Raw genomic sequence first — 16,436 nt, 5'->3', positions numbered from 1 at the left:
GTCCCTCATCACCCATGTACATCCATCATCCTCCCTGCACATCCATCATCCTCCCTGTACCCCCACATCATCCTTCCTGCACATCCCCCATCATCCTCCCTGCACATCCCCCATCATCCTCCCTGCACATCCCCCATCATCCTCCCTGCACATCCCCCATCATCCCCCCTGCACATCCCCCATCATCCTCCCTGCACATCCATCCTCCCAGTACAGGGGTGACCAGGCTTGGTGGGATCTGTAATTTTGCACCAGCTGGTGGGCGGCGGGCTGTGCATCACTGCATGAGGCTGTAGGCGCTGACATCTCACTGCTGCCCCCTGCTGGAGCCTGAATGTTCTGATCTGACGCTAGGCCTCAGGAGAAGTTACCGCCCTAAGGAGACCTGGAAAACATGGATGCGGCATGCGACTTCTCCAGACCCCGGGAGTCACATGCAGAGCTGATGGGGAGAGAGAAGCCACTCCACCCCCCCGAGCCCAGCCTGGCTGATAACAGGGAGCACTAACCAGCAGTCAGCCCCTCTGTGCCGGGAGACAAGACGGGATTCCCATGCGGTGTAACACAGAAAATATCCTTTTATTTGCAGTATCGGCCATGGCAATGATATTCAGAAATAATGGCACCACAGGAAAAGACAGAGTCCGGAAATAAATAAAAGCCAACACAGATCATCAGAACAAAGGGTTAAAGAGACGACAATGACGGCGGAGCGGGCAACAGTCTCCATACAACACCTCTGCCAGGGACCGAATACAGGAGCAGGGACCGAATACAGGAGCAGGGACCCCCAGGTATGAAGCACGCAACCCATTGGAGACCACCAGGGTTATACTCTAGTCACACCCAGAGCTGCACTCTACTACTGTCAGCTCCCAGACCACTCACAGCCTGAAATCCCACTGATGCCTCCTGCTGGTCAACGTCTGCATAGAGCAGGGGCTGCAGTCTAAATTCTAGGGGTCCCGCCTCGGGCACACGTTCTAGGGGTCCCGCCTCGGGCACACGTTCTAGGGGTCCCGCCTCGGGCACACGTTCTAGGGGTCCCGCCTCGGGCACACGTTCTAGGGGTCCCGCCTCGGGCACACGTTCTAGGGGTCCGGTCTTGTTAGAGGACTTGTTTATCTCAGAGCCAGGGGACACCCCGATGTAGAGCGCGCTCTGCAGTGCTGCATTGTGGGGGATGTAGTGTTATCAGGCATTGCACATCACTCACTCCATCCTCAGTCAAGTGGCAGTGGAGCTGTAAATGCAGCTTTGAATGTGACTGGAGTATAAGACATGACAAGATACTGAACATTACATGGACATGTGACCCCTACAGGGTGGGCGGCCATCTTGTGAACCCATCGTACACCCGGGAAAGCAAACGAATAATAAATATGGTAATAATTATGAATGCTGAAAGTGGCCTCTGCTGGGGGTGTGGCCATAGTAATGGGGGCGGTCACTGAACAGAGGGCACGGTCATGGTAGTTTCCCATCATTTAGCAAAAGAAAACAAACATAACACAGGCCGACCGTTAACTGGACGTTGAAGAGGATGAAAACAAGGCGGCTGACACAGAACAGAGTCACTAACCTATAGCTCAGCTGTTAATGCTGGAAGTTGTAGTTCCGCAGCAGCTGAATTGACACAGAGTTGTGGAAGATTCACTCAGATACATCATGAAATATCCCCCCCCCCCACGATATATAAGTGACAACCAGCTATCAAAAGAATGGCTGCTGCAACACTACAACTCCCAGCATGCCCTGACAAAGCTGCTGCAACACTACAACTCCCAGCATGCCCTGACAAAGCTGCTGCAAAACTACAACTCCCAGCATGCCCTGACAAAGCTGCTGCAAAACTACAACTCCCTGCATGCCCTGACAAAGCTGCTGCAAAACTACAACTCCCAGCATGCTCTGACAAAGCTGCTGCAAAACTAGAATGTAGCAGAACTTTTACAGATGTTCCAAAACTACCATACCATGCATGCTGACAAAACCAGTGCAAAGCTACGACTCCCAGCAGCCAGGAATTGGAGTTTTGCACCAGATTGCAGACCAGTGATGTAGAATACAGGTAGCGGCAATGTGGTGTGAACATGCGGTTAGTGTGACCAGGGTGATCGCAGAGAATCGTTGTCATCTGGTCAGGATCTGCGCTGTCTATGAATGGGCCCGCAGTACCAGCTCTGTCCACCAGGTGATGGTAGATTTCATCTACTCTATGGACTGAGCGTAGAGTATAACATCACAGCGGGAGGAGACGGAGTCACTGGGGGACGACAGAAGAAACAGCCTCCTCCGCTCTCATGACAATCAACATTTAATGGAAGAAATAAAAATATATTATTCTATTAGTGGTCAAGAAAAAAAGAAAAATCCAGAATCTGTAGAAGGGGTGTGAGCACACTGACATATCACAATGATGTGAGACTCCAGGAAGCTGCTTACTGACTGTCTCCCCGCTGGTGGCTGGTGCCGACTCAGTTCCAGGCCCGGACGCTTCCTGTGGGTGTCCGGGCTCGCTCTGCCGCTGACGGGGGGTCTCAAGCTGTCAGCGGTGGTCACTGTATGATCCGGGGGTCTCGAGCTGTCGGCTGTCACTGTATGATCCGGGGGTCTCAAGCAGTCAGCGGTGGTCACTGTATGATCCGGGGGTCTCGAGCTGTCGGCGGTCACTGTATGATCCGGGGGGTCTCGAGCTGTCGGCGGTCACTGTATGATCCGGGGGGTCTCGAGCTGTCGGCGGTCACTGTATGATCCGGGGGGTCTCGAGCTGTCGGCGGTCACTGTATGATCCGGGGGGTCTCGAGCTGTCGGCAGTCACTGTATGATCCGGGGGTGGGGGTCTCCAGAGCGGGGTGAAATGTATACGGAGGATTCTCTGGCAGTGATGTACAGGGGGGAGGGGGGCGCCGTAGTGCACAAAGCAACGTCACATAAATAAAATAAAAAAACTCATCTATTCGTTTCCAAGCAAAGCGATTGTAGAATTATTTCTCTAAAAAAAACAAAAACAAATCGAGTCTTTTGATGAGAAATGTCGAGGTTCACAAATCTATTATTTTGTTTCTTTATAACATAAAGTGCAGCAGTGCTGATTTGTATTATTTCTCCTCTGAGTCCCTCTGCGTCGCCGGGCGGAGCGGTCAGCCGTCCCATGGCCGTACCCTCCCTGCCACACGGGGCGGCTCCTTCATCCGCTGGTTTCTTCCGTTAATGAAGTGATGTTTTTAAAGGTTTTACAATCCCTTCTTCATAGACTTTTAAGATCGCTTCACACACAAATCTGTACTGACTCTGCAAGAAGACGACACAAGAGCCATCAGCCACATGGAAAATTAAAGGAGAAAACATGCAAACTGAGGAGTAGAGTGGCGCTGTTTCTGGAGGTTAGCATCTATGCTTTCCTAATGTGGAATAACCCCTTTAATAATACCCTAAAGTGCATGAACAAGGATTTCTCAGCTTTTACCTGGAATTACCTGGCTCTGGCTACACTCCAGCAGCTACGCACTTAATGTGGGGTGCGGTGACGGCGCAGGATGCTGCTAGGCCCCGGCTGTTTAACCCCCTAAATGCTCACTAGGTAGAGGGGGCTCACTCATCCTCCCATTGGTGACTGCAGGGTGCCGATTATGTTACCATGGGAGGAGCCTAATAGTAACGGCCACCAGGTCTGCTGAGTATGGAAGCCTATAAGGCCCAACTACATGAGGTATAATACAATGTCACATGAGCGATCAGAGGATCCCAGGCCTCAGAACCCAACTGGGATCAAAAAGGAAAAACTGATAAAAGTTTAGAAAAGGTTTTGAGAAAAGAAACTTAAATAATATATTTAAAGATATTGGAATTAACAGCGATCGCAGAACCCATCATCACCAGAACAATAAAGACTATTTGGGGATGAACGTCACCGACATAAAAACAAAGCAAACCAGCTCATGCCTGCGTATGTGACCGCGCGGCACAGAAGGTAACGGAAGGAGGGATGCAAAATATAACAAAATAACTCTCTATAGTGACCGCCGAATCATGTCATATTTATACCGCATGGTGTATACCGAGTATACCGCACGGTGAAGGGGATAAAACCCAAGCAAAAACTTCCGCTCCTATATATAAGCCCAACCAAAAACTGCCGCTCCTATATAACGCCCCATCTCCCCCGGCCCTCCTATATAACGCCCCATCTCTCCCCCACCCCTTCTACATATAGGCCCAGTCTCCCCCGCCCCTCCTATATATAAGCCCCGTCTCCCTCGCCCCTCCTATATAACGCCCCCTCTCCCCCGTCCCTCCTATATAATGTCCCGTCTCTCCCGCCCCTCCTATATAATGTCCCGTCTCCCCCGCACCTCCTATATAACGCCCCGTCTCCTCCGCCCCTCCTATATAACGCCCCGTCTCCCCCGTCCCTCCTATATAACGCCCCGTCTCCTCCGCCCCTCCTATATAACGCCCCGTCCCTCCTATATAACGCCCTGTCCCTCCGCCCCTCCTATATAACGCCCCGTCTCTCCCGACCCTCTTATATAACGCCCCGTCTCCCCGGCCCCTCCTATATAACGCCCCGTCTCTCCCGCCCCTCCTATATAACGCCCTGTCCCTCCGCCCCTCCTATATAACGCCCCGTCTCCCCCGCCCCTCCTATATAACGCCCCGTCCCTCCGCCCCTCCTATATAACGCCCCGTCTCCCCCGCCCCTCTTATATAACGCCCCGTCTCTCCCGCCCCTCCTATATAACGCCCCGTCCCTCCGCCCCTCCTATATAACGCCCTGTCTCTCCCGCCCCTCCTATATAACGCCCCGTCTCTCTCGCCCCTCCTATATAACGCCCCGTCTCTCTCGCCCCTCCTATATAACGCCCCGTCTCCTCCGCCCCCCCTATATAACGCCCCGTCTCTCCCGACCCTCTTATATAACGCCCCGTCTCCCCGGCCCCTCCTATATAACGCCCCGTCTCCCCCGCCCCTCCTATATAACGCCCCGTCTCCTCCGCCCCTCCTATATAACGCCCCGTCTCCCCCGCCCCTCCTATATAACGCCCCGTCTCCTCCGCCCCTCCTATATAACGCCCCGTCTCTCTCGCCCCTCCTATATAACGCCCCGTCTCTCCCGCCCCTCCTATATAACGCCCCGTCTCCCCGGCCCCTCCTATATAACGCCCCGTCTCTCCCGCTCCTCCTATATAACGCCCCGTCCCTCCGCCCCTCCTATATAACGCCCCGTCCCTCCGCCCCTCCTATATAACGCCCCGTCCCTCCGCCCCTCCTATATAACGCCCAGTCTCTCCCGCCCCTCCTATATAACGCCCCGTCTCCCCCGCCCCTCCTATATAATACGAGGGTTGTGGTGTTACCGGAGTCTGGATCATCATGGCGCGCTGATCTCTCATCGTTCTCACAATGTCCAGCGGGTACACAGCCTGGTTACACTCCATCAGACACATGGCTGTCTCCATGGTGATGAGCACGCCTGTCCGACCAATCCCAGCGCTGCCAAAGAACAATGAGACACAATCATTATAAACAACGTCATCTGGTAACTAACGAGCTCATCACTAGTGAACTGCAATATCCCCTATGGCCACCAGATGGCAGCGATGCCCATACAGACAGTTCTGGCCACGTTCCTGACTGAGCGGCTTTAATATGTGGATGGGTTTTGCCGCTAATAAAAATCTTTCAGTAAAACTGGGTGATGACCTCCATAATGACCGTCCCCAGGGGGGTCATCAATCAGCTTTACAAGTATCTGGGTGCTACCTGCAGTGAACGACGACCGGCTCCTCGCGGTTAAACCTCTTCTGCCTCACAAGACACACAAAATCCAAGAAATCGCTGGAGTCGTCTGGGACCCCGTGGTCCGGCCATGCCGTGTACTGAATCTGGGTGAGCGGGCGACTTTCATCCTTCTGGAATAAAAGAAATCTTTTGTTAAAGAAACCAGAGTTTGTGGCCCCCAGGGGCCGGCCACCATATTACATACAAGTCAGAGAGGCAGTCACCTGGCACCTCACCCATCCTCACCTCCAGATTAGTCAGGGTCATCTCTCGGAACACGTACGCCGGATTCCCTTCCTCCGAATGGCAGGTTATTCGGAAATTTCCAAAGTCAGAGCTGATAGCGGGCTCCGGCCAGTACTGGTGGCACTTCACCTGAAAGGGCAGCAATAAGACGTCACTGGGGTGAACTATTCTATAGGATATATTGTGTTTAAGGGGAACTCCAGAGAATTTTATTTCTTTCAAATCAACTGATATCAGAAAGTTATACACAGAGATTTATTTTTATTCTATTTAAAAATCTCCAGTCTTCCAGTATTTATCAGCTGCTGTATGTCCTGCAGGAAGCGGTGTATTCTCTCCAGTCTGACACTGTGCTCTCTGCTGCCACCTCTGTCCATGTCAGGAACTGTCGAGAACAGGAGAGGTTTTCTATGGGGAATTGCTGCTGCTCTGGACAGTTCCTGACATGGACAGAGGTGGCAGCAGAGAGCACTGTGTCAGACTGGAGAGAATACACCACTTCCTGCAGGACATACAGCAGCTGATACGTACTGGAAGACTGGAGATTTTCTAATAGAAGTAAATTACAGATCTCTGGCACAAGTTGATGCGAAAGATTTTATTTTTGTTGGATTACCCCTTTAACCCTTTGTGGTTCAGCTGTGTATGATATATGTCATTACATACCCTCCCTCGCTCCACCTGCGTGGTGAGCATGACCACCATGGACGAGCCCTGCTCCCAGGTCATCTGCCAGAAGTCAGGACAGGTATTTGGCAGTGGCCCCTGGCAGGCGATGTACCGGTTGATTATACTGGAGGACGGGATCTCCATCTGTGGTAAAGAAAGAAAGTGAATCGGTCAGAATTATCAGGCAGGTTACAAAGACGTTTCCACCTCTGATACCAAATCATTCGGCTCCGCTCAGGGTTATGACCCCAATGTCTACAGCAAAGGCCAAAGCTTCGGCAGTCCAGGCAACAGCTGGAGTGCTGCAAGTTTGATGCCCCTGGTCTATAACCTTGTTTTTATTTTTGTGTCCGCAAAAAAAAAAGAATAAAAAAAAAAAAGGAGGATGATGCCCTTTTGTCGGTTATTTTCTAATGGAAAAAAACAGATTGCAAAAACGCAGTGTGAACCAGCCTGATGGTAAATATTTAGTGATCTCATTGGATGATCAGTCATGGCGGAGCTCCGGAGCAGCACTCACATTAATATAATTTGCATTGATGTAATCGTCGCCCCCGTGTAATATGACCCGTGTAGCATCATCTGCAACGACAAGAACACAAGACAGGGAAATCACAGAGAGGAAACTGAGCGGCTGTACACATTGCTGTCTCCTTACTGAGCGGCTGTACACATTGCTGTCTCCTTACTGAGCGGCTGTACACATTGCTGTCTCCTTACTGAGCGGCTGTACACATTGCTGTCTCCTTACTGAGCGGCTGTACACATTGCTGTCTTCTTACTGAGCGGCTGTACACATTGCTGTCTCCTTACTGAGCGGCTGTACACATTGCTGTCTCCTTACTGAGCGGCTGTACACATTGCTGTCTCCTTACTGAGCGGCTGTACACATTGCTGTCTCCTTACTGAGCGGCTGTACACATTGCTGTCTCCTTACTGAGCGGCTGTACACATTGCTGTCTCCTTACTGAGCGGCTGTACACATTGCTGTCTCCTTACTGAGCGGCTGTACACATTGCTGTCTCCTTACTGAGCGGCTGTACACATTGCTGTCTCCTTACTGAGTGGCTGTACACATTGCTGTCTCCTTACTGAGCGGCTGTACACATTGCTGTCTCCTTACTGAGCGGCTGTACACATTGCTTTCTCCTTACTGAGCGGCTGTACACATTGCTGTCTCCTTACTGAGAGTCTGTACACATTTCTGTCTCCTTACTGAGCGGCTATACACATTGCTGTCTCCTTACTGAGCGGCTGTACACATTGCTGTCTCCTTACTGAGCGGCTGTACACATTGCTGTCTCCTTACTGAGCGGCTGTACACATTGCTGTCTCCTTACTGAGCGGCTGTACACATTTCTGTCTCCTTACTGAGCGGCTGTACACATTGCTGTCTCCTTACTGAGCGGCTATACACATTGCTTTCTCCTTACTGAGCGGCTATACACAATGCTGTCTCCTTACTGAGCGGCTGTACACATTGCTGTCTCCTTACCGAGCGGCTATACACAATGCTGTCTCCTTACTGAGCGTCTGTACACATTTCTGTCTCCTTACGGAGCGGCTGTACACATTTCTGTCTCCTTACTGAGCGGCTGTACACATTGCTGTCTCCTTACTAAGCGGCTATACATATTGCTGTTTCCTTGCTGTCAGCAAAGCACGGGAGGTCCAGAGACTAAAAACCCATCCGGCTACAGGACGCGGGGTCAGATTCCAGGTAAGAAGAATCCGTGTACTGACAGCAAGCAGAAGGGGTTATTCAGCGTTAGGAAAACATGGCCACTTTCTTCCAGAGACAACACCGCTCTTGTCTCCGGTTTGGGTGCAGGTTTTGTAACGCCGTTCCATTAAAGGGGTTGTTCACCATAAAAACCCTCTAATTTACTCCAGTAATTTGCTTCAATAACAGTAAGCTGAGATCTTATAAAGAGGAGAGATATTGAAACACAAAGGGTCAGATTTATCAAATGTGTCGGATTAAACCAATCACAACTCTCATTTTCTTTCATCCTCTCCAGTGTGCCTGCAGCTTTATCTCTCTGCTGCCACCTCTGTCCATGTCAGGAACTGTCCAGAGCAGCAGCAAATCCCCATAGAAAACCTCTCCTGCTCTGGACAGTTCCTGACATGGACAGAGGTGGCAGCAGAGAGCACTGTGTCAGACTGGAGAGAATACACTACTTCCTGCAAGACATGCAGCAGCTGATAAGTACTGGAAGACTGGGATTTTTCTTAATAGAAATAAATTACAAATCTCTGGCACCAGATGATTTGAAAGAAAAGACTTTTGCTGAACAACCCCTTTAAATTACAAACCGCACCTGAACTGGAGACAAGAGTGGTGCTGTCTCTTCAAGAAAGCGGCCATGTTTTTCTAACCCTGGATAACCCCTTTAACTTCACTGTGATTTAGAACCACTAACACCCAGAGTGTAAAGTCAATGTATGCTCAGGTTTCTGCCAGATGCACAAAAACACACAATGTGAACTGTTCATCCAGAGCAGCATTCAGGATTCTGCCAGTCAGACTGATGGGCAATGTGTGGGCCCATATGGGATATAAGAGGGGAGAGGAGGACAGGGCTCATGCTTCCTACATAGTCACGAACATTACAAGGGGACGCGGCTGGCGGAGCACTTACAAGGCGAAATGTCTCTGTATCGATTTTTGGAAATATTCTGAGGTAATTTGGCACAAGACATGGTCATCCCCGGCTTCTTCCTGTACAGTTGCTGAATGGGAGAAAGAGAAGAGAAGCCAACATTGTAAAAAAAAGCCTCAGGGGGCAGCGGAAACTGACAGCAGGCAGGGGAGGAGGAAACTGACAGTAGGCAGGGGAGGAGGAAACTGACAGCAGGCAGGGGAGGAGGAAACTGACAGCAGGCAGGGGAGGAGGAAACTGACAGCAGGCAGGGGAGGAGGAAACTGACAGCAGGCAGGGGAGGAGGAAACTGACAGCAGGCAGGGGAGGAGGAAACTGACAGCAGGCAGGGGAGGAGGAAACTGACAGCAGGCAGGGGAGGAGGAAACTGACAGCAGGCAGGGGAGGAGGAAACTGACAGCAGGCAGGGGAGGAGGAAACTGACAGCAGGCAGGGGAGGAGGAAACTGACAGCAGGCAGGGGAGGAGGAAACTGACAGTAGGCAGGGGAGGAGGAAACTGACAGTAGGCAGGGGAGGAGGAAACGGACAGCAAGCCCGGCAAGCAGCCACTACAATGTGTATACAGCCTGGTATATACACAGAGGCAGCCACTACAATATGTATACAGCCTGGTATATACACAGAGGCAGCCACTACAATATGTATACAGCCTGGTATATACACAGAGGCAGCCACTACAATATGTATACAGCCTGGTATATACACAGAGGCAGCCACTGCAATATGTATACAGCCTGGTATACACTGGATTACAATGGGAACATCTATATATGCCAGTGCTGTGAGACACTTCTCCTTGCACTTACATTGGAGGTGCAGGTGCAATGAAAAGTAAGTGCGAGGAGAAGTGTTTGAACCCTTGGGAATTCCCTTGAGTTCGGCATTGATCACTAATAAAATCTACAGATAAATTAAAATCTGGTCTGATTGTTCTCTAGTCCCCCTGTCTTCCTAAGCCCGCCGCGTACACATCCACAGGGCAGGGAGAAAAGGGAAGGAAACCCCAGGATGTATTATTAGTATTTGTCTATATACAAAGATTATCAATAAACAATGCAAAAAACTCAAAGAAATCCAACGGGTTCACTCACTTAGGGCATGTTCACACTGAGTAAATCAGGCGGAATTCCGCGGCAGAACCTTCCGCCACGGAATCCCGACTGTCTCAGTGTGCCATAGCCTGTCTATGAGGAAAAACACCACCAAACTCCAACAACAGAGACCCAGGCGCAGGTCTGACTAATGGTTACCAGATGACTAATGTAAAACTATAAAAGGTTATTAAAAAGACCAACGCGTTTCGGAATCGTACCGGTTCCTTTTTCAAGAGTCATAACATTCAGCCTGTCTATAGGAGCGCGAGCTCCTCCACTGCTGCCGCTCTCCACTCAAAGAATTACGCCTGATGTACTCAATGTGAACATATCCATAGGAGCCAGGAAACACTGGTAAAGCAGACGGCTGACAGAAGGCTTTAAGGTGAGGGGGAATATCCAATATAAGAAGGTGGGTGATATCTTACATCGAATTGTGCCAGGACGGTCCCGTTGAGCAGCCCCTCCGCCAGCTGGATCATGGACTCTCTCAGAGCATCGTCTTCAGAGTGGACACTGTCTAGAGCGGTCTTCTCAGGGATGTACTGAAAATCCGGCTCATTCTCCATCCTTTCTTCTACTATATCATAGACAGCTGGGGATGGAAAGGCGCGGTTATCAGAGCGGTGGTAACAGGCACAGGAGGAAAACGGGGAGGGAAATGTACCGTCTGGATCAGATCCCTCACAATATAAACGGGAGAAGTGCTGAAACAAGGAACATGGATGAGGATGTCCAGAGAGGAGACTCCAAACTACAACTCCCACTATGCCCTGATAGCCTGCAGCTTTACCTCTCAGGGAATGATGGGATTTGTAGTTTTTTTTAATAGCTGGGGGAACCACAGGTTGGGGATTTAGCATCATGTCTCCATGCTGTAAAGCAAGGATGGGGAAGCTCTTGCCCTCCAGCTAAAGCTTTGGCTGTCCAGGCATGATGGGAAGTGTAGTTTTGCAACTGCTGGAGGGCTTAGGGTTCCCCATACCTGCTGTAGAGCAATCCCTCCTGGGTGTGGGACCCTGGAGTAGTCCTTCATGGTGTATCCCGGCCCCGGATATAAGCCCACTGGACATGAGGAGGACTCACCGTTCGGCCGCACCAGTAGCACCAGCTCCCCAGAATGCCTCTCGCAGCTCGCCTTAATAAACATGACGACTTGATCGTGGGTGTGCTCGGATATGTCCCGTCCATTGATCAGTACAACCTGATCCCCTTCATTAAGACGGGGGACACACAGATCGGCCTGTGCAAGAAAACGGAGCACAGATATGAGAACACCATACAGCCGAACATCGGGAGGTCAGAGGGATTCTGCATTATAATATGTCCCCAGGACAAAGTGCCTGCCCCGCATACACACAGACATGGACGTACAGAGGTTCCTGGAGCCACACGAGACACGATGACCGGCATCTTCTGATCGTAGCCGCCCTGCAGGACAACAATACGTCAGAACATGGTGCTGGGAAGATGGCCTGCATGTCCCGGCATCACACCAGGACCGGCCACATCATCACACATCCAGCCATTTCCTAAACCTCTCACCTTCACGTTGAAGCCAAAGCGTCCGTTCTCATCTGGCCTCATTCTAATCAGAACCAGATTGTCGTGAGGCACAAATCCATTGGGCTGCAAGGATAATATAGAAACAGTTATAAATATATCAATCCCCAATACTGTAGATGGAGCGCCATCCCAGGGGAGGCTACAATGTACCAGGATCACCTCAGTCTGTGTAAGATCCCAGCACGCTATTAGATACCTTCAAAGCCTGGCGTCATGGCATGTATGAGGGTGCTCCAAGAAACAAGCCCAGGAGCTGTATATACAGGACCGGTCAGGACAGACACATAAGCGACGGGCCACCCTGTCCTCTGAGGACCTCACCATTTCCCTGCTGGCCCACACTGTCATCTACATATCATCACTGTGCAGTCAGGACTATATGGAGGAATCTGGGAAAGCTGAGTGACAAGCCTGGCGTAGGCCATAGTGGTCTATACAGACTGAGCCATACTGGCTGCCACTAGACCAATAAATATAACAAAGCTAAAGGTTTGGTTGTGTCTATGGGTAAGATCGGTTCGACCCTCAAAAAAGTGTTCCCCCAATGTCTGCCACCCTCTTCACCAGGTACATGAAGGCTTTCAGGAAATACACCCCTGTCCTTAAATGCTTGCAAATTCAGGACACTAGGAAAGTTGGGTGCCAATCCCCACTAGTTTTACCAGGTTGTTCTATCTAAACTGCTCACTATCCGGAGACTACTGGTCTTGAAGGGGGGGTAGGGGGTCACATTTTTTTGTCTCTTCTCTGTCCGGTGTTAGGGTTCGTTCACACTAAGGAATTTCAAGCGAAGTCTACGCCACAAACTCTGCTTGAAATTTCATGCTAATTCCGTAGTGTGAACGGTCGCTTCCAGGTTGGGCTGTGTTCGTTCTCTGTGATCTATATATACAGCGCAGGAGGAAAGAGAAGTGATCCTGCAATGTGCAATGATGGAGAGAGACAAAGGGCAGGCAGGGAAGTGAAGGGGCAGGCAGGGAAGTTAAGGGGCAGGAAGGGAAGTGAAGGCCCAGGCGGGCGGCCGGCACTCACCGTGCACCTCTCGGGAGACCAGAGGGGGTCGAAGCCCTCGCCGACGTGGTTGTCCAGCTCCTGGGACTGGTAGATTTGGTTGGAGCTGTTCTTCTTAGACTGTTTCGGGGGTAGCGCGGGCGGTGGGCCTTCCACTGAATTGTCTTGTGATCTGTGAATAAAAGTAACACGTGGTATAAATCAGCAAAGGAATGTTGGGAGATGGCAGCTCTGAAGGCTGCAGAATGGTGAATGCAGCTCTGGGCTATGAAAAAGATTTCTACACTGAAGGTTAACAATCGGATCTCAGGATCTGGTCTTAGTAAAAGCTTCCGCTCCCTCTCTGATGGCGACGTCACAATATTCCCCCTTGGTGACACGACATTCAGTTGGTGCAGGATCGGCTGTCGTCATCTCAGGCACATGGGGACCGCTGTAAGACCTGTGCATGTGAGGACTGGATGAGACCGGGGCCCCCCAAGGGTTAATGAGCTTCATGTTCTGCTTTCAGTCACATCGAGACGCATCTATGATGTAAATGAGAATGTTCTGCCCCCAGGGAAGCGGCTGCCGGAGCTGCGCTCTTCTGCCAGCTGTCAGTGTGAATGTGTGTGTGTACCCTCCAGTCATCTGCTATCAGTACCGGCAGGTAGGGGGCGCTGTATACCACACAGCCCATAATGCAGGTACATGCACCCTAGAACCCAACACAAAAATCAGTGGAGAAAGAACAAAACATTTATAGATCTGGGGGAGGGGATCTCTACAACCGCAGCGTAGAGTGCAGGAGCCAGAAATGTGGAGACTCGTTCCAGAGGGATCAGGGTATAAATCCTGACACCCCCACTCCACCAAGATGAGAGATACACACCAGGGTATAAATCCTGACACCCCCACTCCACCAAGATAGAGAAATACACCAGGGTATAAATCCTGACACCCCCACTCCACCAAGATAGAGAGATACACCAGGGTATAAATCCTGACACCCCCACTCCACCAAGATAGAGAAATACACCAGGGTATAAATCCTGACACCCCCACTCCACTAAGAGAGAGACAAATCAGGGTATAAATCCTGACACCCCCACTCCACTAAGAGAGAGACAAATCAGGGTATAAATCCTGACACCCCCACTCCACCAAGATAGAGAGATACACCAGGGTATAAATCCTGACACCCCCACTCCACCAAGATAGAGAAATACACCAGGGTATAAATCCTGACACCCCCACTCCACTAAGAGAGAGACAAATCAGGGTATAAATCCTGACACCCCCACTCCACTAAGAGAGAGACAAATCAGGGTATAAATCCTGACACCCCCACTCCACCAAGATAGAGAAATACACCAGGGTATAAATCCTGACACCCCCACTCCACCAAGATGAGAGATACACCAGGGTATAAATCCTGACACCCACACTTCACCAAGATAAGAGATACACCAGGGTATAAATCCTGACACCCCCACTCCATCAAGATAGAGAGAAACACCAGGGTATAAATCCTGACACCCCCACTCCACCAAGATAGAGAGATACACCAGGGTATAAATCCTGACACCCCCACTCCACCAAGATAGAGAGATACACCAGGGTCTAAATCATGGCACCCCTACCATCCTTCATCTTATCTCCAAACCTATTTAAGATAGAGAGCCAGGGTATAAGTCCTGACCCCTCCTCCATCCTCCACCTCACCTACAGTCTCATTCAGGTAGAGAGACCAGGGTATAAGTGCCCCCTTGCCCCCATCCATCTGCTCCCATCTCATCCTCTTCCTCCTTGTATCCTCCTCTCTCCCCTCGGTCTCGCCCTGTTAGCATGTCCCTTGTTACCATCTCAGGATAGATGTATATACCAGGCGGCAGATTACATTTTGTCATTGCAGATTTACCAACCACATCAGATCTTTCATTCTGCTATTTTATTCTCTCGCTTCATCTTCTATTCTATCTTGTCTTCTGTCATTCATTTTTTTTCCTGTTCTCCATCTTTCTTCTACATCTCTGATCCACTCCAATCCTCCATGTTTCACTTTCCCCTCCATTATCCATTGTCCGCCCCCCCATACTATCTTTCATTCTTTCTCCCTATTCTGCATCCATCATTCCCTCCGTCTCTCATCCCCCCCCATCTTCTCTCATCCCCCCCATATAGTCTGTCTCCCATTCCCCCTCCCTCCACCATCTTCTGTCTCTCATTCCCTCTCCCTCCGTTATTCTGTCTCTCTTGTCCCCTCTCATTCCCCCTCCCCTCCAGTCCCCTCTCATTCCCCCTCCCCTCCAGTCCCCTCTCATGCCCCCTCCCCTTCCGTCCCCTCTCATTCCCCCTCCCGTCCCCTCTCATTCCCCCTCCCCTCCCGTCCCCTCTCATTCCCCCTCCCCTTCCGTCCCCTCTCATGCCCCCTCCCCTTCCGCCCCCTCTCATTCCCCCTCCCGTCCCCTCTCATTCCCCCTCCCCTCCCGTCCCCTCTCATTCCCCCTCCCCTCCCGTCACCTCTCATTCCCCCTCCCCTTCCGTCCCCTCTCATGCCCCCTCCCCTTCCGTCCCCTCTCATTCCCCCTCCCGTCCCCTCTCATTCCCCCTCCCCTCCCGTCCCCTCTCATTCCCCCTCCCCTTCCGTCCCCTCTCATTCCCCCTCCCCTCCCATTCCCCCTCCCCTCCCCTCTCATTCCCCCTCCCCTCCCGCCCCCTCTCATTCCCCCTCCCGTCCCCTCTCATTCCCCCTCCCGTCCCCTCTCATTCCCCCTCCCCTCCCGTCCCCTCTCATTCCCCCTCCTCTCCCGTCCCCTCTCATTCCCCCTCCCCTCTCATTCCCCCTCCCCTCCCATTCCCCCTCCCCTCCCCTCTCATTCCCCCTCCCCTCCCGCCCCCTCTCATTCCCCCTCCCGTCCCCTCTCATTCCCCCTCCCGTCCCCTCTCATTCCCCCTCCCCTCCCGTCCCCTCTCATTCCCCCTTCCCTCCCCTCTCATTCCCTCTTCCCTCCCCTCTCATTCCCCCTCCTCTCCCAATCTTCAGAATCTTTCATTCTCTTTCATCTTTCGCCAGGGGCTATGCTGGGAATAGAGCAGGTCTCTCTATAACACTGATAAGTATTTCTCTCTTGTAAAAAGGAAACCATCGGCAGGTAGGGCGACTCCAACGCACAACCTTAAGGTCGAGTAATTGCAGAGGGCTGCACCTTCCAAGAGGGTGAGAGCGCCTGGCAGCGGCTTTTATCTCAGAGGAGGAAAAGGTTTATACATCACATGATGATACATGTAATATCTGCAGTAACTGTGACTCCAGAGCAGCGCACCACTTCTCACTAATGACATTATTGCATATTATCTCTATGTGTGGACACTTTCCTGATCTACAGTTCCCTTCCAGAGCGCCATCTGGAATGACAT

The 16,436-nt window shown here is 51.3% G+C and overlaps 1 protein-coding gene across 2 annotated transcripts in view; it reads right to left on the bottom strand.

The window, feature by feature from the left end:
- Positions 1–575: 575 nt before the first annotated feature.
- The window catches only part of PTPN4 (protein tyrosine phosphatase non-receptor type 4), a 57,525-nt gene continuing 41,664 nt past the window's right edge, over positions 576–16,436 (bottom strand). For both annotated transcript variants that reach the window (XM_069982426.1, XM_069982427.1), the window contains exons 17-28: positions 13,059–13,209; positions 12,006–12,089; positions 11,835–11,891; positions 11,547–11,703; positions 10,889–11,055; positions 9,345–9,435; positions 7,220–7,281; positions 6,697–6,843; positions 6,031–6,159; positions 5,767–5,915; positions 5,361–5,496; positions 576–3,294 (exon numbers count right to left, since the gene is read on the bottom strand). In XM_069982426.1, the coding sequence (XP_069838527.1) occupies positions 3,211–3,294; positions 5,361–5,496; positions 5,767–5,915; positions 6,031–6,159; positions 6,697–6,843; positions 7,220–7,281; positions 9,345–9,435; positions 10,889–11,055; positions 11,547–11,703; positions 11,835–11,891; positions 12,006–12,089; positions 13,059–13,209 (1,414 nt within the window). In that variant the 3' untranslated portion in view covers positions 576–3,210. The remainder of the gene's footprint in view (positions 3,295–5,360; positions 5,497–5,766; positions 5,916–6,030; positions 6,160–6,696; positions 6,844–7,219; positions 7,282–9,344; positions 9,436–10,888; positions 11,056–11,546; positions 11,704–11,834; positions 11,892–12,005; positions 12,090–13,058; positions 13,210–16,436) is intronic.

This window comes from Dendropsophus ebraccatus, chromosome 9, assembly GCF_027789765.1.
Source record: "Dendropsophus ebraccatus isolate aDenEbr1 chromosome 9, aDenEbr1.pat, whole genome shotgun sequence".
In the NCBI taxonomy this organism is placed as follows: domain Eukaryota; kingdom Metazoa; phylum Chordata; class Amphibia; order Anura; family Hylidae; genus Dendropsophus; species Dendropsophus ebraccatus.
The sequence above is the reverse complement of the archived record's forward strand: the minus strand, read 5'-3'. Positions and strand labels throughout refer to the sequence as shown.